This window comes from Nannobrachium achirus (assembly GCF_963921795.1).
Source record: "Nannobrachium achirus genome assembly, chromosome: 3".
Taxonomy (NCBI): Eukaryota; Metazoa; Chordata; class Actinopteri; order Myctophiformes; family Myctophidae; genus Nannobrachium; species Nannobrachium achirus.
The window spans coordinates 71,119,871-71,140,325 of NC_137812.1; the positions used below are offsets into that span (position 1 = coordinate 71,119,871).

General features: G+C 43.4%; 1 protein-coding gene across 1 annotated transcript in view; it reads left to right on the forward strand.

The window, feature by feature from the left end:
* tmem131l (transmembrane 131 like) overlaps window positions 1-20,455 on the forward strand; it is a 120,022-nt gene that overhangs the window by 85,471 nt on the left and 14,096 nt on the right. Inside the window, exons 22-31 of the mRNA XM_080721259.1 lie at window positions 358-544; window positions 3,521-3,706; window positions 4,497-4,652; window positions 6,452-6,881; window positions 7,693-8,064; window positions 8,617-8,726; window positions 10,543-10,709; window positions 12,204-12,386; window positions 16,475-16,556; window positions 19,677-19,783. Coding sequence (XP_080577385.1) covers window positions 358-544; window positions 3,521-3,706; window positions 4,497-4,652; window positions 6,452-6,881; window positions 7,693-8,064; window positions 8,617-8,726; window positions 10,543-10,709; window positions 12,204-12,386; window positions 16,475-16,556; window positions 19,677-19,783 — 1,980 coding nt within the window. The remainder of the gene's footprint in view (window positions 1-357; window positions 545-3,520; window positions 3,707-4,496; window positions 4,653-6,451; window positions 6,882-7,692; window positions 8,065-8,616; window positions 8,727-10,542; window positions 10,710-12,203; window positions 12,387-16,474; window positions 16,557-19,676; window positions 19,784-20,455) is intronic.

Consider the following 20,455-nt stretch of genomic DNA (forward strand, 5'->3'; position numbering starts at 1 on the left):
ATACATTACATTACGGTATTATTCTGTGTAAAAATACTAATTGTGGAGAATGAATTGATGACAAAGAGTTCTTGATTGATGTTCACAGAATCTACTAAACTGTCCCTCTCTCTGTCCTATAGTGTGTGCCAACGGTGACGCAATTGTAGTCCTATAGCGGCCATATTTTGGGTCAAACACAGGTGTTTCAATTGTTTGATTGGCATAGAACTAATACTACTACTCCAATCAGAACACCTGTGTAAGCAGTGTTTGACCCAAAAAATGGACGCTCTGGGACTACAATTGGCACACCCTATAGGCCTGTGTACCAACAAGAACCCTACTAAACGGTCTCTGTCTCTTCTGTCCCTACAGGCGTGCGTACCAACAAGCCTCTGTTTGCCATCAGGAAGAGTTTCAAGGTGGAGAACGCGGGGGAGCTTCCCCTGACCGTCATGTCCATGAACATCAACGGCTACAGCTGTCAGGGCTTCGGCTTCGAGGTTCTGCAGTGTCATCCCTTCAGTCTGGACCACAACTCCTCCTCGGAGATCACCATCGCGTAAGTACAGTACAGTACAGTACACTGTAGGTCTGTTACGTACAGTAAGTACAGTACAGTACACTGTAGGTCTGATACGTACAGTAAGTACAGTACAGTACACTGTAGGTCTGTTACGTACAGTAAGTACAGTACAGTACACTGTAGGTCTGTTACGTACAGTAAGTACAGTACAGTACACTGTAGGTCTGATACGTACAGTAAGTACAGTACAGTACACTGTAGGTCTGATACGTACAGTAAGTACAGTACAGTACACTGTAGGTCTGTTACGTACAGTAAGTACAGTACAGTACACTGTAGGTCTGATACACATAGGGCTGTCACATAAAAAGAAACAGATCTAAGCGTTTCAAACTTGCAGATCTGCTCCTTTTCATGCTTTTGTGGTTGGGGACCACAAAAGCACCATCCCTTGGGCCGTTTTTTCAAAAATGTTTTTGGACCTCCAGAAATGTAATAGGCATGATCGAGATCGAGGAATTGCATGTTTAACCCACATACCAACACCATCTTTCAAACATGGCAGCCATGTTTGTTTACATTTGAAGAAAACATAATGGCTGCTAAATCATGAATACCTGAACAGATTTCCAAGCGGATTTTTTTGTTTGAAAGCTGTGAACAGCGTGCACACACGTGGTGCATGATCTAAGCTTGGGCGTGCATGATCCGTGCACTATGAATTACATGGAAGTCTATGGAGACTTGGCAGCTTGGATCTTCAAAGAGATTTTTTAGATTGCAACGAATGTGTTAACTTAATGTGCAACTTTGTTTTCTCACTCAACAGTAAACAAACCAGCACAAAGTTTAAGTGTATAGAGGGTATCTGCACATTCCTAAACTGACAATTTAAGGACTTTTTAATACCTCTAAAATGACAAATTAAACATTGGCCAAATTGTCAAATATTAGAGGCAGAAATTGTGAAAATAGCAGATCTACAAGCTTGTAGATTGTCTATTTTCTCAATAGAACCGTGTTATAGAAAATGTAATGCCTCAACTCTTAGTGCTCGTCAGGGTGGAGTATTATTGTCAGGCCCAGCCTGACTGGCACCCCAGCAATTCACCTCTAAAGCCATTTAACAAACCTCTACAGCGTTCTAGCAACATATCTACCGTACAAGCCTCGGCTGTCCAACTCTCAATTCCTGCCGTTTACACATTTATTTGAAAATAAATGTATTTCTTTATAGAACACATTATTATCCTGCTGTAGCAACTTTATGTTCCAGCCCGGTCAGTCGAACACTTTTTTTTCCCTCCAGAATATTTCACAAAAATATTTTGTGAAAATATTTCACAATAATTGGGGGGGGGGGGGGCTGCGTGTGTGTGTTGGAACAGCATTTTACTGTTTTTACTTCCTCTTTCACACGTACTACACGTCTCCTTTCCATTAAACTGTGACAGTTGAGTCCTTTCATTCCTATGTGAACCATGATGACATTATTTCATAGAGCACTTCTCTGGGTTCTCAATTGATAGAAAATGATCATTTTGATTCATCAAAATGACCTAGGCGGCAGTGGATCAGGAGGTAGTGCGGCCCGGGCTCTCCCAGAGTTAGTGTCGAAGAGTCCTTGAGCAAGACACACACACACACACACACACACACACACACACACACACACACACACACACACACACACACACACACATTTAATCATTTATTTATGTTCACATTTTACAAGAAAACATCTTGAACACAAATACTGGTAGATGCACTCATCAAGTTCAGAATCTCTTTGATACTGTATGACTAATCATAGTCTATGGATACAAGAAGCACCGTCTCCTCCATATATCCACACACACACACACACACACACACACACACACACACACACACACACACACACACACACACACACACACACGCGCGTGCGCGCGCGCGCGCGCGCGCACGCGCGCGCGCGCGCACATACTGTACACACACACGCACACACTTTCACTTCCCCCTACCAATCCCTTAGGTTTCCAAATCACCACAGTGGACATTATTAATTCACTGTTATTACACATTACGAGGAAGAGTGTTTTAAATCACGATGTATAAAATATCCGCTTGGAGGAAGTGGATTTTCAGGCTTTATCGAATAAACTAAATGTGCATTTGTGAATGGAAACGGGGCAGACAATACATGCGAATACGTTATGACGTTCTGGGTCCATATCGTCCGCCAACTTAACACTTTCCCCTGCCGCTTAACGTCCATTGTATAGCGTTAGCCCACAAAACAAACCGGTTGTTTGTTACACACAGAGTGACACGGACTGTGTGTAAATTCCTCACGTTTTCACCTCCCGGAGTCGAGCCATCCGTGGCTAACCCTTCCTCATCACACGGTGTTGCGTGCCAAAAGTGGCCGATCTACAAGCTCACAGCAGCTCGCATCCGCGTCTCCGCGCCGGGCTGTGAGCTTGCAGATTGGCCACCTTCCAGAGGACGCTGAAACTTGCAGGATGAGCACTCTGTCAACCCATGCGACCTTCGCTAATTCGAATGACACACCCGCAAATGGAAACAGGCTAAGTTCGCTTTGTATTAATACGCATTTCTGATAATTGACCAAATTCACGTTACGCAATTTCCTGGCGCTGACGTCACGGTAGAAGGGGAAAAACTACTAATATCCCATAGAGTTAACACAGAAATCGCAAATTTAATGCAATTTCCGAATAGTAATGTATAAAATACGGCTAGCATAATCAAGAACACAAGATAGTAAAAGGCACAAAGCGGTATAATTTACTTTACCGTTCGAAATAATGATTTGTTGGCTGTAAGTCCAGCGATTTCTATGTTATTTTACCCTCCAAAGCTGACGTCAGCACCAGGAAGTTGCTGAGAAATTCGCTGAGTGCGCATGCGTGGGCGGGCTGTGAATAGGGTCTATTCGCTTCCCTAATTCGAATACGTTTATGGAAACATGGCTAATGTCTCTCTCTCTCTCTCTGTGTCCATCAGGTTCACTCCAGACTTCACCTCCTCCTGGGTGATCAGGGACCTGACCCTGGTGACCTCCAGGGGGTCCTCGTTCCCCTTCACCCTCAACGTGACGCTGCCCCACCACATGCTGCCGCTGTGTGCCCAGGTGGTCCCCGGACCCAGCTGGGAGGACACCTTCTGGGTGTTCACCCTCATCTTCACCTGGTCAGCACCCTGCCACCACCACCACCACCCCACCCATGCCATGCACCAGGGTTGATTTTGACTGCACATTTGATTTAGTTTTAGTCTTTTGACTAAAATTCCATTTCGTTTTAGTCGTATTTTAGCCATCTGAAATGTTTCAGATTTAGTCTAGTTTTAGTCGACTAAATACCACAAGATTTGAGTCGACTAAATCTACAGTTGATTTAGTCGACTGAGATGTATTTCGGCGGGCTGTGATGACGCCGTAACGGCTGAAAATGTCTGATCCACACAAGCTCACAAGCTTGTAGATCTGCCGACCGCAACCAAACATAAAATGACTTGTCTTTAAGTTCTACTGGATCTCTTCTCCACTACTCCCTCCCTAATTTAGTTTCTAATTTGTCAGTATATTTAGTGTGTGTACTGTGTGTTTTTACAGTTTCTCCTTGCTGGGGGTGTGTCTGATGGCGTTCCACAGGGCTCAGTGTGTGTACTGTGTGTTTTACATTACAGTTTCTCCCTGCTGGGGGTGTGTCTGATGGCGTTCCACAGGGCTCAGTGTGTGTACTGTGTGTTTTTACAGTTTCTCCTTGCTGGGGGTGTGTCTGATGGTGTTCCACAGGGCTCAGTGTGTGTACTGTGTGTTTTATATTACAGTTTCTCCCTGCTGGGGGTGTGTCTGATGGCGTTCCACAGGGCTCAGTGTGTGTACTGTGTGTTTTATATTACAGTTTCTCCCTGCTGGGGGTGTGTCTGATGGCGTTCCACAGGGCTCAGTGTGTGTACTGTGTGTTTTACATTACAGTTTCTCCCTGCTGGGGGTGTGTCTGATGGCGTTCCACCAGGCCCAGTACATCCTCACAGAGTTCTCCTCTCCAGGCATCAGGATCAACCACAGCAACGCTGCTCTGTCCAGAGAACACAACCCCCCGGTCAACAACATCACCCCCAACGGAGTCAGGTACCACCAGCTCAGTGCTTATATCAGGGTTCCCAAATTAGTTTTCCCCAACTAAGTGCCGAATTATGTCTAGGGTACCAAGCCGAGGGCCACAACATTGTAGGGGGCGACGGTGGCGTTCCGACTACTCCAGCAACAGTTTTCGTCGTTGTCGGGTGAAAATCGTGTATGTCCAAAACCGTTCGTTTTGAAGTTATCATTTTAAAAATGATTTAAACTACTTTTGTGTGACGGCCTTGTATGATTTGCGAAAGAACTTACAAATTTGGAGATACAAGATTTCCGACAACGACAATATACTAGTGTTGTTGCTGCTCTTAATACAATTTAAGCATTTAGCAGACACTCTTAATCCAGAGCGACTTACAATAAGCAAGGTAATCAATACATCAACATCAGTACATCAACATTAATACATTAAATGGAAGAAATAGTAGGACAATCTAAGAAAACAGGTAGACCAAGCACCTATTCAATAAAAAGAAATCATAACAAATTATAACACAAAAATTAACAATGCTATTAAATTACATGTATTGTCGGGGGTAGGCAAGTTCTACGGTAAATGCTATGGGCTAACGTGGAGTCTGAATAGGTGAGTCTTCAGACCATGGTGGAAGCTAGGGATTGAGTCTGCAACTGGGAGTTTATTCCATAGGAGGGTGAAGAGTTCCAACCAGAATCACCCCTGAAGGGGGTGGTATTTTTTTTTTCTTTTTTGATTAATACTTTTTTATTGCTTTCAGCTTTTAGTTTAACATTCACATTTGACAAGAAATGCTGAACATATCTTAGAAACCTTTATACAACAATATCACAAGCAGTTTTATACAGAAAAAGAAAGAAAAAAGAAAAAATACAGTACCTCATAAAAAAGTGAAAATAGCGTATCGACAATCTCAAGTCTTGTGAACTTTTAAATCTGCTATTTTCACTAGTTCTTGCTTCCCGGAACTCTAGTACAACCTCCTGAGCAGGAGCTATAGTACTTTGTTGCATTTTATGAAATGAAAAGTTATGTTTTAGACTTTTCATAATACACTACCTTATTGCTGTGTGTGATACTTATTCCACCATCAGAAGATGTGCCACTCACTATAGACCCCAGTTTCTGTTACGAATGACTTCCCCTTTTATACAGAGATCCCACACTTGTGGCATAAACAATATCCATCATTATGCTGGCTTTGCCACACCACAGAGCCAAACAAAGCTGGCCTAATGCCACCCCCTTGTGGACTAGTCTGAACTGCATGTAGGTGTTCAAGAATCAACTCAGCAGCATCATTTAGCATCAGTGTCTACTGTCTAGTGTTGTTAAGATGCCTGTTGTCAGTAGATTCATACAGCCACATTTCACAAAATGGATTAATATGTTGTCATTAGGCCTGTCACAATTATTACATAATCGTCTAATCGCAATTATTTGAGATAATTGCAAAGTAATTGCAAAATCTTTACAATCGCTTCCATGATGAAAAATTCCAGAAATCTAGCAGATCTACAAGCTTACAACGTGTCACTATGAAGAATTGTAAGCTCGTAGATCAGCTATCTCTGTTATTTCCATTACATGTTTTTAAAGTTTAACATTATTAAATATTTCGGTAATCTGCCCTGTGCAGTTTGTGATTATGAAGCCTAAATGGCAAACATAAATTAAGCTTGCATTCATAATGATGTTCCAGTCTTCAATGCCAAAAACACGATTAAATCCTTAACCGTAATTATTTGTCTGACAATTAGTCGTCAGTTTAAATGTGTAATGGTGACAGCTCTATTTGTGTGTTTCTAAACAGTAAAACCAAGGGCAGCTGCAAGAGCTACGTGGACTCGGGCCACACCTCCGACAAAGGGAAGGGGCGGGGCTCTCCGGCGCTGGCCAATAGCGGCAGCGCGCCTCGGTCCCAGTCCTCCAATAAGAAAGGCTCGTCCGGCTCCGGTTCCGGCTCCGGCTCCGGCTCCGGCTCCGGCTCCACCTCTTCCTCCCAGCCTCAGAAGAAGCACAGAGTCTCTCTGTTCTACACCAAGTACAAACCTGGCTCCTCCCCCTCCTCTACCGTAACCATGACGACCGCCGCTGCCGAGGAGGAGGAGCAACGCGAGGACCTCAGCCCCGCCCCCCCGCTGACGCCCGACCCCGACGTCTGCAACAACAACGAGCCCCTGTTCCCCCCCGCACCGCACCACAAGACCACCACCACGACCACAAGCACGCACTTTAACCCTGTGAGTAGCAGTGTTGATTTCGTCGACTAAAACTCTGATGAAAAATGTTTGTCGACTGCGTTTTTTTTCATTGACGAAAACTAAATAAAAACGAAGCTGTGATGACTACAACTAAGACTAAATATATCGACAATTTCGTCAACAAAATAAAAACTAGACTAAAACGTTAGGGAGGGACTAGTGGGGAAGAGAGTCATTTTATGTTTGGTTGCTCTCAGGTGTTGCATGCTGAAAATAGCAGATCTACAAGCGGGACCTGTGGGCAACGGGTCGGCCCGCACATCACTAATATGCACTGACTATTTTGATCTACAGTAGGCTAAATGTGTATCTATGGGTTAAGAGACGGTCGCACTGAGGAAAAGACAGGAAGCAGAGCTGGAGGTAGCAGAGACTAAAATGTTGAGAGAATCTGGGAGCAACAAGGATGGATAGGATCAGGAATAAGTACATCATAGGGACAGCACTCGATAAATGTTGCAAATGACTGCAAGGACTCCTATACCTGCCTAAAGCACCAGGTTTATAACTGGCAGCAATGACTGGCAGTAGCACTCGTCTTGCCTCGTTTAGTATGCCTTTAATTTAGCCTCATCTAGTTGGCATTTAGCTTCTCCACCATTGTTGTTTTTATCACTGTTTGGAGCAGGGACAGCCCTGCTTCTGAGTTGGGCCGGTCAGTGTGTGCAGTTCCAAACGCACCCTAAGTATAAAGGGTTTACGTGGTTAAAGTATAACTTATATTATATACATAAGATGAAAGGTGAAAAACAAAACATCCTGACTGTGTTTATAATTGCGTGTCTCGCAGGGTTTTAAGGAAGACTCGGAGATGCAGCTGCAGTTGGAGCTGGAGCCGGCAGAAGACAGTATGTTTCCCATGGAAGCGCCTGCCGGGTTCCCAGACAACGTGACGGTGGGCCCGGGCCCCAGGCCGGGCCTGCTGCTCTGCAGCCCAGCGGCACACAGCCTCAGCAGGCCAGACAGCCTCACCGTGGGCCCGGGCCCCAGGCCGGGCCTGCTGCTCTGCAGCCCAGCGGCACACAGCCTCAGCAGGCCAGACAGCCTCACCGTGGGCCCAGGCTCCCGGCCAGGCCTTCTGCTCTGCAGTCCCGCTGCACACAGCAGCCTCGGCAGCACCGAGAGATACACCGACAGCAAGACTGACTCAGCACAGCTGGAGGTGGGGATGGAGGACTTCTCATTATTTAGATTTTGTGCTTCTTTATGTCTGACATTTTTCAGGGATGCAATGGCAAATCGAACTAATCGATTTAAGAGATTATTAACAAATTCATTAAATATTACTAAATAGTAGTCTTCAAGAGACAATAAGGTGGCCACACACACTGGTAGTCAATGTGCCAATACTTATTTTTTGGACGCAGAGTCAAAGAAACTGAGTTTCTTTTTACTCTGCATCAAAAAATAAAGTCTTCTTTTGTCTCTTGAAGACTACTGTCAAGTTCAAGGTGGACGTGATTTAATTTAGCTTTGTTTCTGCCTTTGGCCCAAGGCAGTGAAAGCGGCGATAGTGAGACCACGCTTAAACACAGCCTGCCAAAATAACTGGCAAAACCTCTGTGACAAAATGTCAGCAATTTCATTGTGACAGAGGGATATCCAGGTGGTAGAACCACTGGTTCTATCATTGTAATCTACACTACAAGATCTAACTCTGAGAGTGTACATTTGGTTCAGTTTGTTATTTACATGTTTGTGTCTGTGTCTCCAGACCAGAGACGATGTGAAACCACAGAAGAAGAAGTGTGAGAGCCTGGAGTCTGGAGGACCAACGACGGCTAACAAAGGGAAGAAGAACCGACGCAAGACTGTAGAGTCTGGGTAAAAAACTACTACTAAACTACTAGTAAACTACCTGTACTTCAAGACTGTAGAGTCTGGGTAATAAACTACTAGTAAACTACTACTAAACTAGCTGTACTTCAAGACTGTAGAGTCTGGGTAAACAAAACTATTACTAAACTAGCTGTACTTAACTCATTGAATGCCCTTTTCAAGATGACCGCCAAGTACCAGGATGCCACGTTCCTAAATTTCTAGTGCACGGATCAATTTGTAGTGCACGGATCATGCACGCCCATGCACCATATATGCACCATATGTGTAGTACTTTTTAACAGCTTTCAAACAAAAAAGTCCGCTTGGAAATCCGTTCAGGCATTCATGAGATAGAAGCCTTCAAAGTCAGACAAAACAAACACTGCCACCTTCCTAAATTTCTAGTGCACGGATACATTTTTAGTGCACGGATCGTGCACGCCCATGCCTAGATCATGCACCATATGTGTAGTACTTTTTAACAGCTTTCAAACAAAAAAATCCGCTTGGAAATCCGTTCAGGCATTCATGAGATACAAGCCTTCAAAGTCAGACAAAACAGCCATTTTTGACATTTTGAAAGATGTGTTTGTTATGGGGCTAAACATGCAATTTCGCAATTGCGATCATGCCTAATACATTTTAGGCATTTTTAGAATTTTTTTTATAAAAATGTTTTTTGAAAAAAAAAAAGTTTTTTTTGTTTTTTTCAAAATGGCTTCCAACTCGGGAAACTCGGGCTGTGGCAGCCTGGGACTACTGTAATAACTCGGGAAACTCGGGCCTTGGCAGTCAATGAGTTAAAGACTGTAGAGTTGGGAAATCCGACGTCCCATTAGTCCGGGTTAGGGTTAGGATTATGGTTGACTACTAAACAAAGCTGTACTTTGAGTAAAAAACATGACCTGGACTTATTCATATAAGCTAATGCCCTGTACTTCTCATGTCCACTGCTACAAAAGCCAACACATATTTTTTGGAGCTGTGTGAAGCACAGGCTCCCTATACGTGGCCGTGTGGGTCTGTCTGTCTGTCTGTGTGTCTGTCTGTGTGTCTGTATGTAGCCTGACTTCGGCACGCTACTAGTCCCACAGTTTTGCCACCACACACTCGCGCCATATGTCAAATCGACCGGCTTACTCGGGAATAGTGGGCTAGTAACTTGCTAAGAGAAAGGTTCAATAGTTTAATTGATATTAATTTATTAGTGAATTAATTTTCCCCATTGACTTATAATGGCAATCGCAAAAACTCACATTCAATTATTTGTCTCTCGCAAACCATAGGGGCTAGAGTTTCAAGACTTGGAGAGGAGGTTCATAATGGTTTCAAGGATTAAATAAAAAATAATTGTGTCATTTGGCCGCATGGTGGCGCCATAACACCCCACTTTACGTTTTGACCTGTAACTCTTGAACCGTAGGTCGGAAAATTAAAGATATTTTTTCCCTGGATTCCTTGGGTCATGACGCATCTCCCCATATAGGCCACGCCCATTTGCGCCATGATAGATTTTCCGCCATCTTGAATTTTCTCCAAAACACACTTTTTGCTCCTTTTCCTACATATTTTCTTCAAATGTCACAAAAATCGGTACACATGATCCACACACACACACACACACACACACACACACACACACACACACACACACACACACACACACAGCTCCACTTCACACGGGTGTGATTTTTACAATATGAATTGATTCTAAATAATTGCCAAATGACATAAACAAGTTCTAATCATTAGTAGTAGCAGTATTTATCAAATGATCCACCAAAATGAAAGAATTAATGACAGTGTGTTTGTTTGATAGTGTCCCTGACCACAGCGTGCTGATGATGTCAGAGAGGGAGAAGGAAGCCGATTGGAGGACAGGGGAACCACAGCGGAACGCCAACGGAACACGAAGCAGGAACCGCTGTTCCAAGACGGAACCTCTGAAACCAGTCCAGAACCCCTCAGTCCCTCTGAAACACAACGGTACAGTAAACACAGTTCAGAACCCCACAGTCCCTCTCAAACACAACGGTACAGTAAACACAGTCCAGAACCCCACAGTACCTCTCAAACACAACGGTACAGTAAACACAGTTCAGAACCTCACAGTACCTCTCAAACACAACGGTATAGAAACACAGTTCAGAAAACCACAGGCAAACGCTCAAAACAGGCATAAAAGCCCAAAAAATATCACTGGCCTACCGGCATGTGCACTTAAGCCTCTCCAATTGATCCAAAATGCCGCGGCACGACTGGTCTTCAACCAGCCAAAATGTTCACCTCTCCCTCCTTCTCCACTCCCTCCACTGGCTCCCGGTTGCTGCCCGCACACAATACAAAACACTGATGCTGGCCTTCAAAGTAAGGTTGGGCGATTGATCGTTTTATAATCGAACGCCGACTTTTTTGGTTTTGAAGATTTAAAAAATAAGAAAATCATCAATTCGATTTTCACATTAATTAGGGTAATTTTCGTACGTATCTCGCTCATTAGAGCCCTGCATGGGGCAAAAGGTCTGCAGCGCACACTGCTCACCTCTCCATCACGTGTGTTCACTCGTGCTGATACAGCAAACACAGAACATGTCCCAAATGCTGAGCTGGTAAACTTGTTGTTTGATTAAACAAAACCGGCCACCGAAAAAGTTCATAGCTTAATGCTGTGTTATACCCACTACTGTCCCTTACATTAAATGTTAATGTTGCGTCGGTGAGCGCTGTGTGCAGTGCATCGCCTCGTATACAACAATCTACACAACTCCGAAGTGAAGCCTGACTTTTACTTTGTCGCACGACGTACATTCTGAAAATAGCTGATCTACAATCACACAACACGTCGCTACCGTGACATGTTGTGAGCTAGTAGATCAGCTATTTTCACAACAAAACTTGCAGGATGTTTAGACGTTCAGAAACTTTTGGCCAGGTTTAGCCACGAGATACTCTGAAAGAGGGACGTGCAGACAATGTTAGAGAGGCAGGGGCTGAGATTTTTAAAAGGGCATTTTGGTGAAAATATCAAAAATAGCAGACCTCCAACCTCCAACGCGTTGCAGGGCGACAGGTTGTGAGCTTGGAGGTCTGCTATTTTCGGTGCTTGATACCACACTGAACTAAGCATAATCAAGTGAATACTGGAAATGTGGCGCAACGGCATTGATTTCTACAGAGAGAGGGCAATTTTTCAACATAAGATGCTGCATTCAAGATCAAGAGAGTGAATGCTGCCTTCAGGTATGGCATGGAAAGAGGGCATTTGTATTTCTTTCACCACAGTAAAAACTGCATTCATGGTCTGGAGAGGGCACTTTTTACAGACGGATAAAAGAGCAGGGTCTCACGCTCAAGCTCCCTTTGATGTCTATGTGTGCACGTGCCTGCTCTGGAGTCCAAATCTGTCTGTTAGGGGAGTGTGTGGAGTAATAATGGATGTATTGAACTGATCGATTGATTGATTGTTTTTCTTGTGTGCAGGTGTGTGTGTGTCGCGGCCCAGGCGGAGGTGTCCGGCGGAGCGGGGCGTGGCAGGGGGCGTGGCCGGGGGCGGGGCCGTGTGCGAGTCAGGCTCAGACTCTGGCAGCTCGTCAGGCAGCGTGCGGACCAGCAGGGGGAGCTGGAGCTCTACCAGCAGCATGGAGGGAGAGAGAGAGAGGAAGAGTATGTACACACACACACACACACACACTCACACACACACACACACACACACATAGACACACACACACACACACACACACACACATGGAGGGAGAGAGAGACATGAGGAAGAGTATGTACACACACACACACACACACACACACACACACACACACACACACACACACACACACACCATCATCATCATCATCATCATCATCATCATCATCATCACCATCATCGGCGACCACTCAAAACGACTATGATTGTCATCCTGTCGGTGGTCTGGTCATCTGTGGGTCCTCAGGTGGCTGTAGAGCAGGGGTTCCCAAACCTTTTTGTCTCAGGGCACCCCATGAATATTATTTTTTAATCCGAGGCACCCCTACATTATAATTTTTTCCCTTGTATGTCCAAAACCGTTCGTTTTGTATTTATCATCTATAAAATGTATCAAACTAGTGAAAACAGCAGATCTACAAGATGCGAGGCGTTGTGTGCTTGTAGATCGGCTGTTTTCACTAGTTTTGTGCGACAGTCTTGTATGATGAAGCAGGGCTTTGCTTTACCAAAAGACGTACACATTTGAAACTTGGAGATACGAGGTTTCTGCCCGACAGTGACGATATTTTCGTGATTAAGTTGTGAGGAAAACGTTGAGATAATAGCGATTTTGGTTTGAACTGACTGAAAATAACTTATCTCGCGGCACCCCCAGACTGCCGTTGCGGCACCCCAGGGTGCCCCGTCACCCACTTTGAAAACTCCTGCTGTAGAGGCCCATCTTTGATCCACAGTCTCTGTTGCAGTGGGTGCAAATGTGAATGGAGGTTGTGGTGGTGGTGGCTTGAGGAGCTGTTTTGGTGGTGGAGCTCTCCTTTCTTTGCTGCCTAAAATACATACAGTAGCCGTGTTTACATGGAGGACACATTTCTTCTAATCTGATTAAAATAAACCTGATTGAAGGTTTTGGATTAAGTGTTTACATGTGGTGAGATCAATCTGATCTGTTTTTTGATCAGGTTGTAAAAAGGTCTAGACCACCAATCGGGTTGGTTTTGATCAGATTTATTTGGTGTATACATTTTAATCAGATTTATTTTAAATCTTGTTTTAACCCGATTAAAAGTGTCCATGTAAACGCAGCTAGTGTCAAGAATTATTACCCGGCTTGTTTGAATGCTTGATTCTGATTGGTCAGTTGCTGAAATCAGCGGTCTGTTATTTCTGGATAACAGACCGCTCCGCTCTATAACAGACCGCTGCCTAATCAAAGACTCAGAACACCTGCTGCAGTCAAGCTGCACTGCATGAATTTAGTGCCGTATCCAACATGTCAGCCATGTAAACAACCACACAGCGACATTTAGAACTAAACGTTGATCTCAAGAATGTTTTTAAAAATATTTTAATCGAGAAATAGACGACGTAGTATCAGAAAATGGATTCTATCTAATCAGCACTTTGTTTTCCAAGGCGACCGTGTCGCGCTGGGAGGTTTTGTTTTTAGTTTTGAGTCAAATTATTAATTTTATTTAGTAGCCGGGTAATAAGTGGGATAAATAAAAACAGGAATTAAAAAAGCACAAAGGTAAAAACGTATTTATAATCTAATTGAAAAAATCCCCAAAAAGTTAGCACATCCAAGATTTTAAATCAGTGGAGGACAAAGTAATCACATTTCCACTTTTTATTTTTCATTAGCAAACACCAATAAACAAACGCTTGCCCGTTTCGACTATGAGCCTTCAGCAGAGTCAGAACATTTAGTTCAGTTAACATCTAGGGAACGAGGCTAAACTGTTAGTGTAAAGACAAAAGGTGAGATTTAAAGACCTAGTGAAATCAAAAATACGTTTTTCACACCCCGCGAGCTGCTGGTTCACGCGGCTTCTCCCTTCCCCCGCCTCCCCGTTCGTCCTCCCCGCACAGCCGAGCCAGTGTGAGCGCTGGCTTGCCTCCGGTTCAGCCAATCACAAGCTGCGGCCGACATTTCATGTCCTATGAAAACAAAATTGTTTCTGCAGCTGCTGCCTTGTCATGTCTATGGGAGCGACGCTGTGACACTGAGCGCCGTTCGTCAGCCACCCGTCTTTACATATTAAACTAGAAGCAGTGCTCTTCCGAGCACAGGTCTCCACCAGGCCACACAAATTGGCCTGTTATAGCGCCACCATGAGGCTGATTTAAAAAATGTGGGGCAGAGGTTCTGAATTAGCATCCAGGGAGTGTGTGTGCTCAGTTTGGCAGCGATCAGGCCAACGGCGCCGGAGATTAGCTGGTAACAACCAGGCCACACAAATCGGCCTGTTATAGCGCCACCATGAGGCCGATTTGAAAAATGTGGGGCAGAGGTTCTAGATTGGCATCCAGGGAGTGTGTGTGCTCAGTTTGGCAGCGATCGGGCCAACGGTGACTGAGATTAGCTGTTCACAAACTGCGAGGACGCACGGACGGACGGACGCACGGACGCACGGACGGACGGACGGACGGACGGACGGACGGACGGAGGGGAAAACATACTCTCCCTCAGCCTTCGGCTGGTGGAGACAATAAATGTCTTCAATGAGTTATGGCCCGCATACTTTTTGACCTTCAAATCACATTCCTTCCAGCATTATATCCCTCCTTTCTGGACTGTTTCACTAGGAACTGTGTCACTATAAGGAAGTGTAGCATGTGCAGAACTTCCGTTTCAGTGCATCTTTAAGCGTAGAATTTAAAGTGTCCATTGACTCGGCTTCCCGGACTGTCTGAGAACATCATAAATAGTTTCATAGACTTGTTTGACATCATTATCATGTTGGATTCATGTTCATGTGCATTTTCAGACATCTAACCACTTACACGGTCAATACTTAGTAAACTTGACCTTTCGCTCTTTACTTGGTCTGCTCTTTTTTGCCTGTACACAAAACCTCTATGCCGAAAATAGGCGATCTACAAGCTCACAAAAAAAGGGCAAAAAAGAGTAGGCCATTAAAAGAGTGAAAGGCCAGCTTGTAGATCTGCTATTTTTGGCTAAAGTTCTCCTCAGAATAGGGATGCTAGGGTTCAATTAGTTGTTGTAAATTATCGTATCACACAAAGATTTGGCTGTAGTAACTCTGAGGACCCCCCTAGTGGCCGAAGGCTTGGGGGAGAGTATGTTTTTTTGTATTTATTTTATTTTATTGTACCTACCTGATGACTGTCAGGTAGCCAGCATCTTTAGAACATAGAGACCTGTCCTGGAGTGTAGGGTGAGATTGGGCTAGCTAGATAGGACTGTGCAGGTCCATTCAGGGCTTGGTTGTACAGTAGGTCAAGAGGAGATCCTTGAAATCCACTCTTTCCACCTTTCTTGAAACGTAGACCTGTAAAACCTGTCAGGTGGCAGTACATTCGAGGTGTGTGTGTTTGTGTATGGAAACTGAGCTACACTTCCTAACCGCTTGCCCACTGTACCAAGACATCAGAAGCACATACTTCCCACAGATCATAACCACTAGAGATGGGTATTGTCTGCGATACTTTTAATGGTATCGATTGCATGACGTCGATACTATAGGGTATCGGTTCACGTAAAAACGAACGATACCTCGTTTCGATACTCTGGAACGCACCCCTGGCCGTTCGCATCTGTAACAGTTGGGCTACTGAGAGTTTAATGACTGCTTTAGTAGGCTACACTCGTTACTGTGGAAAATAGCCGACAATAGCCTATAATGTTTATTATTAAGATGATTATCCAACGTCTATAATCTCCGCTCCGCCACACTGTGTGATCATCATCATCACCTCTGCTCTAACTTAAATAAAAAGTATCGAAAATGGTATCGAAAAAGGTATCGTATCGATTCAAAGGTGAACGACACCCATTCCTAATAACCACCCAAGGAGTTTGAAAATATGACCAATGATAAATAACTCCCATATCTGCTGGGTGAAGTACGACAATGTGCAAACACAGCAGCAGCCAGATTGGTGAGCTGCTGTGATAGGAGAAGGATATCAAATGGAACCCAACCACCTTAAAGACTACTAATCATTGTGTACCGGTATATGTCTGCATGTAACCTTATTTATGTTTCACTCCTTTCACTTGTACATATTGTGTTTTCTGCAGGAGACTCCGTACAGCAGTACAACATGTATCCTGCAGACAGAGAATGCTATCAGACCATCAACACAAACTACAAGACCCAGAGGTACACACACACGCACGCACGCACGCACGCACGCACGCACGCACATACACACACACACACACACACACACACACACACACACACACACACACACACACACACACACACACACACACACACACACACACATGCACACACACACACCAGAAAGACAGTGTAGAACTGCTTGAGTCAGTCTTCCATAAAATGTGTGAGAAAAGGTTCTCACACATTTTAATTTCAAGCATCCCCCGTTTGACGTGATTTAGGCCAGTGTATCTCAAAACTTTCAAATGTCAAGGTCATTCCATTACTCTGACAGTGTACAAATGGAACCAAAGGGTTCATTTGGTTCCATTTGTACACTGTTAAGAGTTACAGGCTTATGTGGGTCAATTTAGACCCCTCAGAGTCCCTGGAATCCACTTTGAGAACCACTGAGTTAGGCCATGGACCCCTCATTACTACTCAGAGTTAACAGACCTGTAAGGGTCCATTTGGTTCCTAACTGAAACTCTCCAGCATTAGCATTGCAACACATACATTGACCTTAGCTGCCACAGACCCCAGACTGGGGAACAGCACCCCACGCCCCCCCCCCCCCCCCCACCCTACTTAATCCTTTAAAGGACAACTCAGCCCTAAATCACTTCTAGGCTCATTTTCCTACTTATACAAAAAGACTATTGGGCAGAAATGCCCCTGTTGTCCAGTTTCCCCAGCAGAACCCAGCAGCTCTCATAGCATAGAGTGGAGCCTATAAGCCTATCGCTTTTACACTATTTGTTGTGGTCAAAAGTGTTTTTATTTTTCATGAATGTGGTTCTAGTTGTCATTTCAAACACATCCATGCCATCGTTGTCCGACATAAGCCATCACACTCTGCTAAACAGATGTTATGTTTTTATGTGTTTTGCCAAGTCGCGGAAAATATACCCTGTGATTGGCCAGTACATTCACTTTGATTGGCACTTGTGCAGAATGCTCACCCCAAAACATGATTTATGAGCTTGTGAGGGACAACCAAGGCATGGATGTGTTTGTAATGACAACTAGTACCACATTCATGAAGAAAAAAAAAAATCACTTTTGAACACAACAAATAGTGTAAAGGTGATAGGCTTATACCCCATGGACAGTCTTTATGGATCAATATAAGTAGGAAAATGGGCCAAGAAGTGATTTGGAGCGGAGTTGTCCTTTAAAACAATGTTTTTTCAACCCTTTTCACATCAAGGTTCATTATTCCTTCGGCATTTGAGCAACAGACCACCATTTGATGAGATTTAGCCTCTCAAACCTCAACACTTCAGAATGTTTTGTTATCATTGAATAGGATTTTGTCCAAAATTCCATGCTGTGTTGATGTTGGTACCAATAAAAGAGAGCACACATTGATCAAAATAAGAATTCTTCTACATTCACTAATTGTGTAGATGTCTTGTAAATGAAGTAATGAAGTTGTTTGACAATAATGTAACTCTTCAGAGCCGATCCTGTACATATAGTGTTTTTTTATAGCTGCGATATTATTGAATGTTTTCTTTGCTTGCTATTTATAATGTCCATGAATTATACTGAGGGCTAACAACGTCAAAAAGACCGTAAAAGGTCTTATTTGAGATGTTCCTTTTAGGCAGGGTGTTTAACTGTACTTGTACTGTACTACATTTCAATTGCATTGACTACTGTTCTCCATTTTTGTCTAATTAAATAATCAATCAATCAATCAATCAAAAAAAGAGCATAACATGAACCAAATGGAACCATACGGGTTTTCCTGTCCATTTGGTTTCATTTTACGACCTCAAGAGCTAAAGATCTATAAGGGTCCATTTGGTTACCAACTCTCCATCATTTAGCTTAAAAACTACAGCAGATGTATTAAAAACATGGCAGGCTAGTTTGTAATGCAGCTAATGCATATTTGGATTTAGGTGTGACCAGAGCCACGGGTGACCACTGGTCATACATGTACTGTAGCTGCATCAGCGGCTTCCCAACTGAGGGTTGGCAAAATGATTTGGGGATTATTTTCTTAACCCATTTAGGCCTAGAATTATTGAATGCTTCAACCAGTGAAAAATAGCAGATATACAAGCTCACAGCGCGGCACCGAGTGCCGCGCTGCGAGCTTGTAGATCTGCTATTTTTGAAAAAGTCGTGAAAATGTGTGCAAATCTTTGAATATATGTATTTTCAAAGCGAATGTTTGTATCTCAAATTTTAATTCTGGGTGGTCCCTGGAACTAGATATTTTGAAATGGGGGTCCGTGGCCAAATAAATAGCATTTTGGGGGTCCTTCACATGAAAAGGTTTGAGCACCACTGACATAGTAGTCTCTCAAGAACAGACTAACTGAGCTCCAGTTAAGTGAAAAGGACCTTTTCTTTGACGATGGCTGGCCAGATTGCTGACATAGAAACATAGGGTTTTTCAAAAAATCTTAGAAGGATTCAAAAGACACTTATAGAATCGGGTAAAAATTCTAATTTTCACGATTTTTCAAAAGCCGCGCTGCAAGCTTGTATATCTGCTATTTTTTTTATATTTAAAGCATAAAATATTGCGTCATAATGTGTTCAGGCCTAAATGGGTTTTAATGTGCAACATTCGCTGCACTCAACGGTAAACAAACCAATGTATAATATCTGCAAGGTATCTTGCTGCACATGGCAATTTCATAACTTTTAAGGCTTTTTGAATAGCTATAAAATGAAAAACAAAAGTCAAACATTGGCCAAATAAAAGAAAAATCATGAAAATAGCTATTATCTTCAAGCTTACAACGCCTCGCAATGTGAGCTTGTAGATATCATAAATATTATTATTTTGTGGGGTGACTGGGGTCGCAGAATGAAAGGTTTGGGTCAGCCAGATGCAGTCTTCCATGTTTTTTATCTGCTTGTAGTTTGGAAAAATAAACTACAAACTCAGCCTGCTGTAGTTCTTCCATCCCCCTTCAACCACCTCCAACCTGGCATGTCTGTTTTAGACATTTTAGTCATTATAGGTGAACATTTTCAAAGCTTACAAAGAAATATCTAAAAACCTTCAATATTTGCCGATCTGCCAGCTCTACCAGTCTGTCCTACAGTGTTAAGGAGAAGGTAAAAACGTGTTTTCTTTGTGTCCCACAGTGCTGGCTGTTTGTACCGTAAAGATGTGTGCCAGACTCCAGAGCCTCCAGTTCCGTGTTTTAACCCCAGCTTCGCCGCCGTCACCGCCGGTCTGGACAGGAGCGCAGGTAAGATCTGACTCTTAAACCTGCTCATTGCTTTGTGTCATCACTTCCTTGTCTGAGTTCTCTATCCTGATTGGATAAAATTGGTATCCCGAACATGAAAATGCACTTTCTGTTTAATAAAGAGCTGGAGAGACATGGAGACTCCTGTTACTGAACAAACACTCTTACAGTATATCAATGAGTACTATCAGAATATAGAGATATTTAACACTTTTTCCCCCACTAAAGAAACTTAAACTTAACTTACCCTACCTCTAAGCCAGATTCCAATTCTCTTCCACACTGATCCAGTGTGGTCTTTGATGATTGTAACATAATAAGATGTTGTCTTTTATTGATTAAATCAATCACTTTGGTTAACTGTTGAACCTCTACTCATGAACTGGTGTCTTTACATTGACAGCAATATTCTGATAACCCCATTAATCCCATTAAAGCAATAGTCTGAATAGGAAATAGCTTGTAAACAGCAACTGTTTTGATGTGCTTAACCTGAATAAGATAACAGGTCAGAGTTGAGCATAATCACGTCAAAACGTGTACAGAGACAAACCTATCTGTATACAGTAGCATGTTTTACACACACAGATAACTATACTGTTGTAGTGCTATGGGAAAATTGACATGACATGATGTCATCCCATTTAGACCTGGAAAGCATCTGTCATTTTA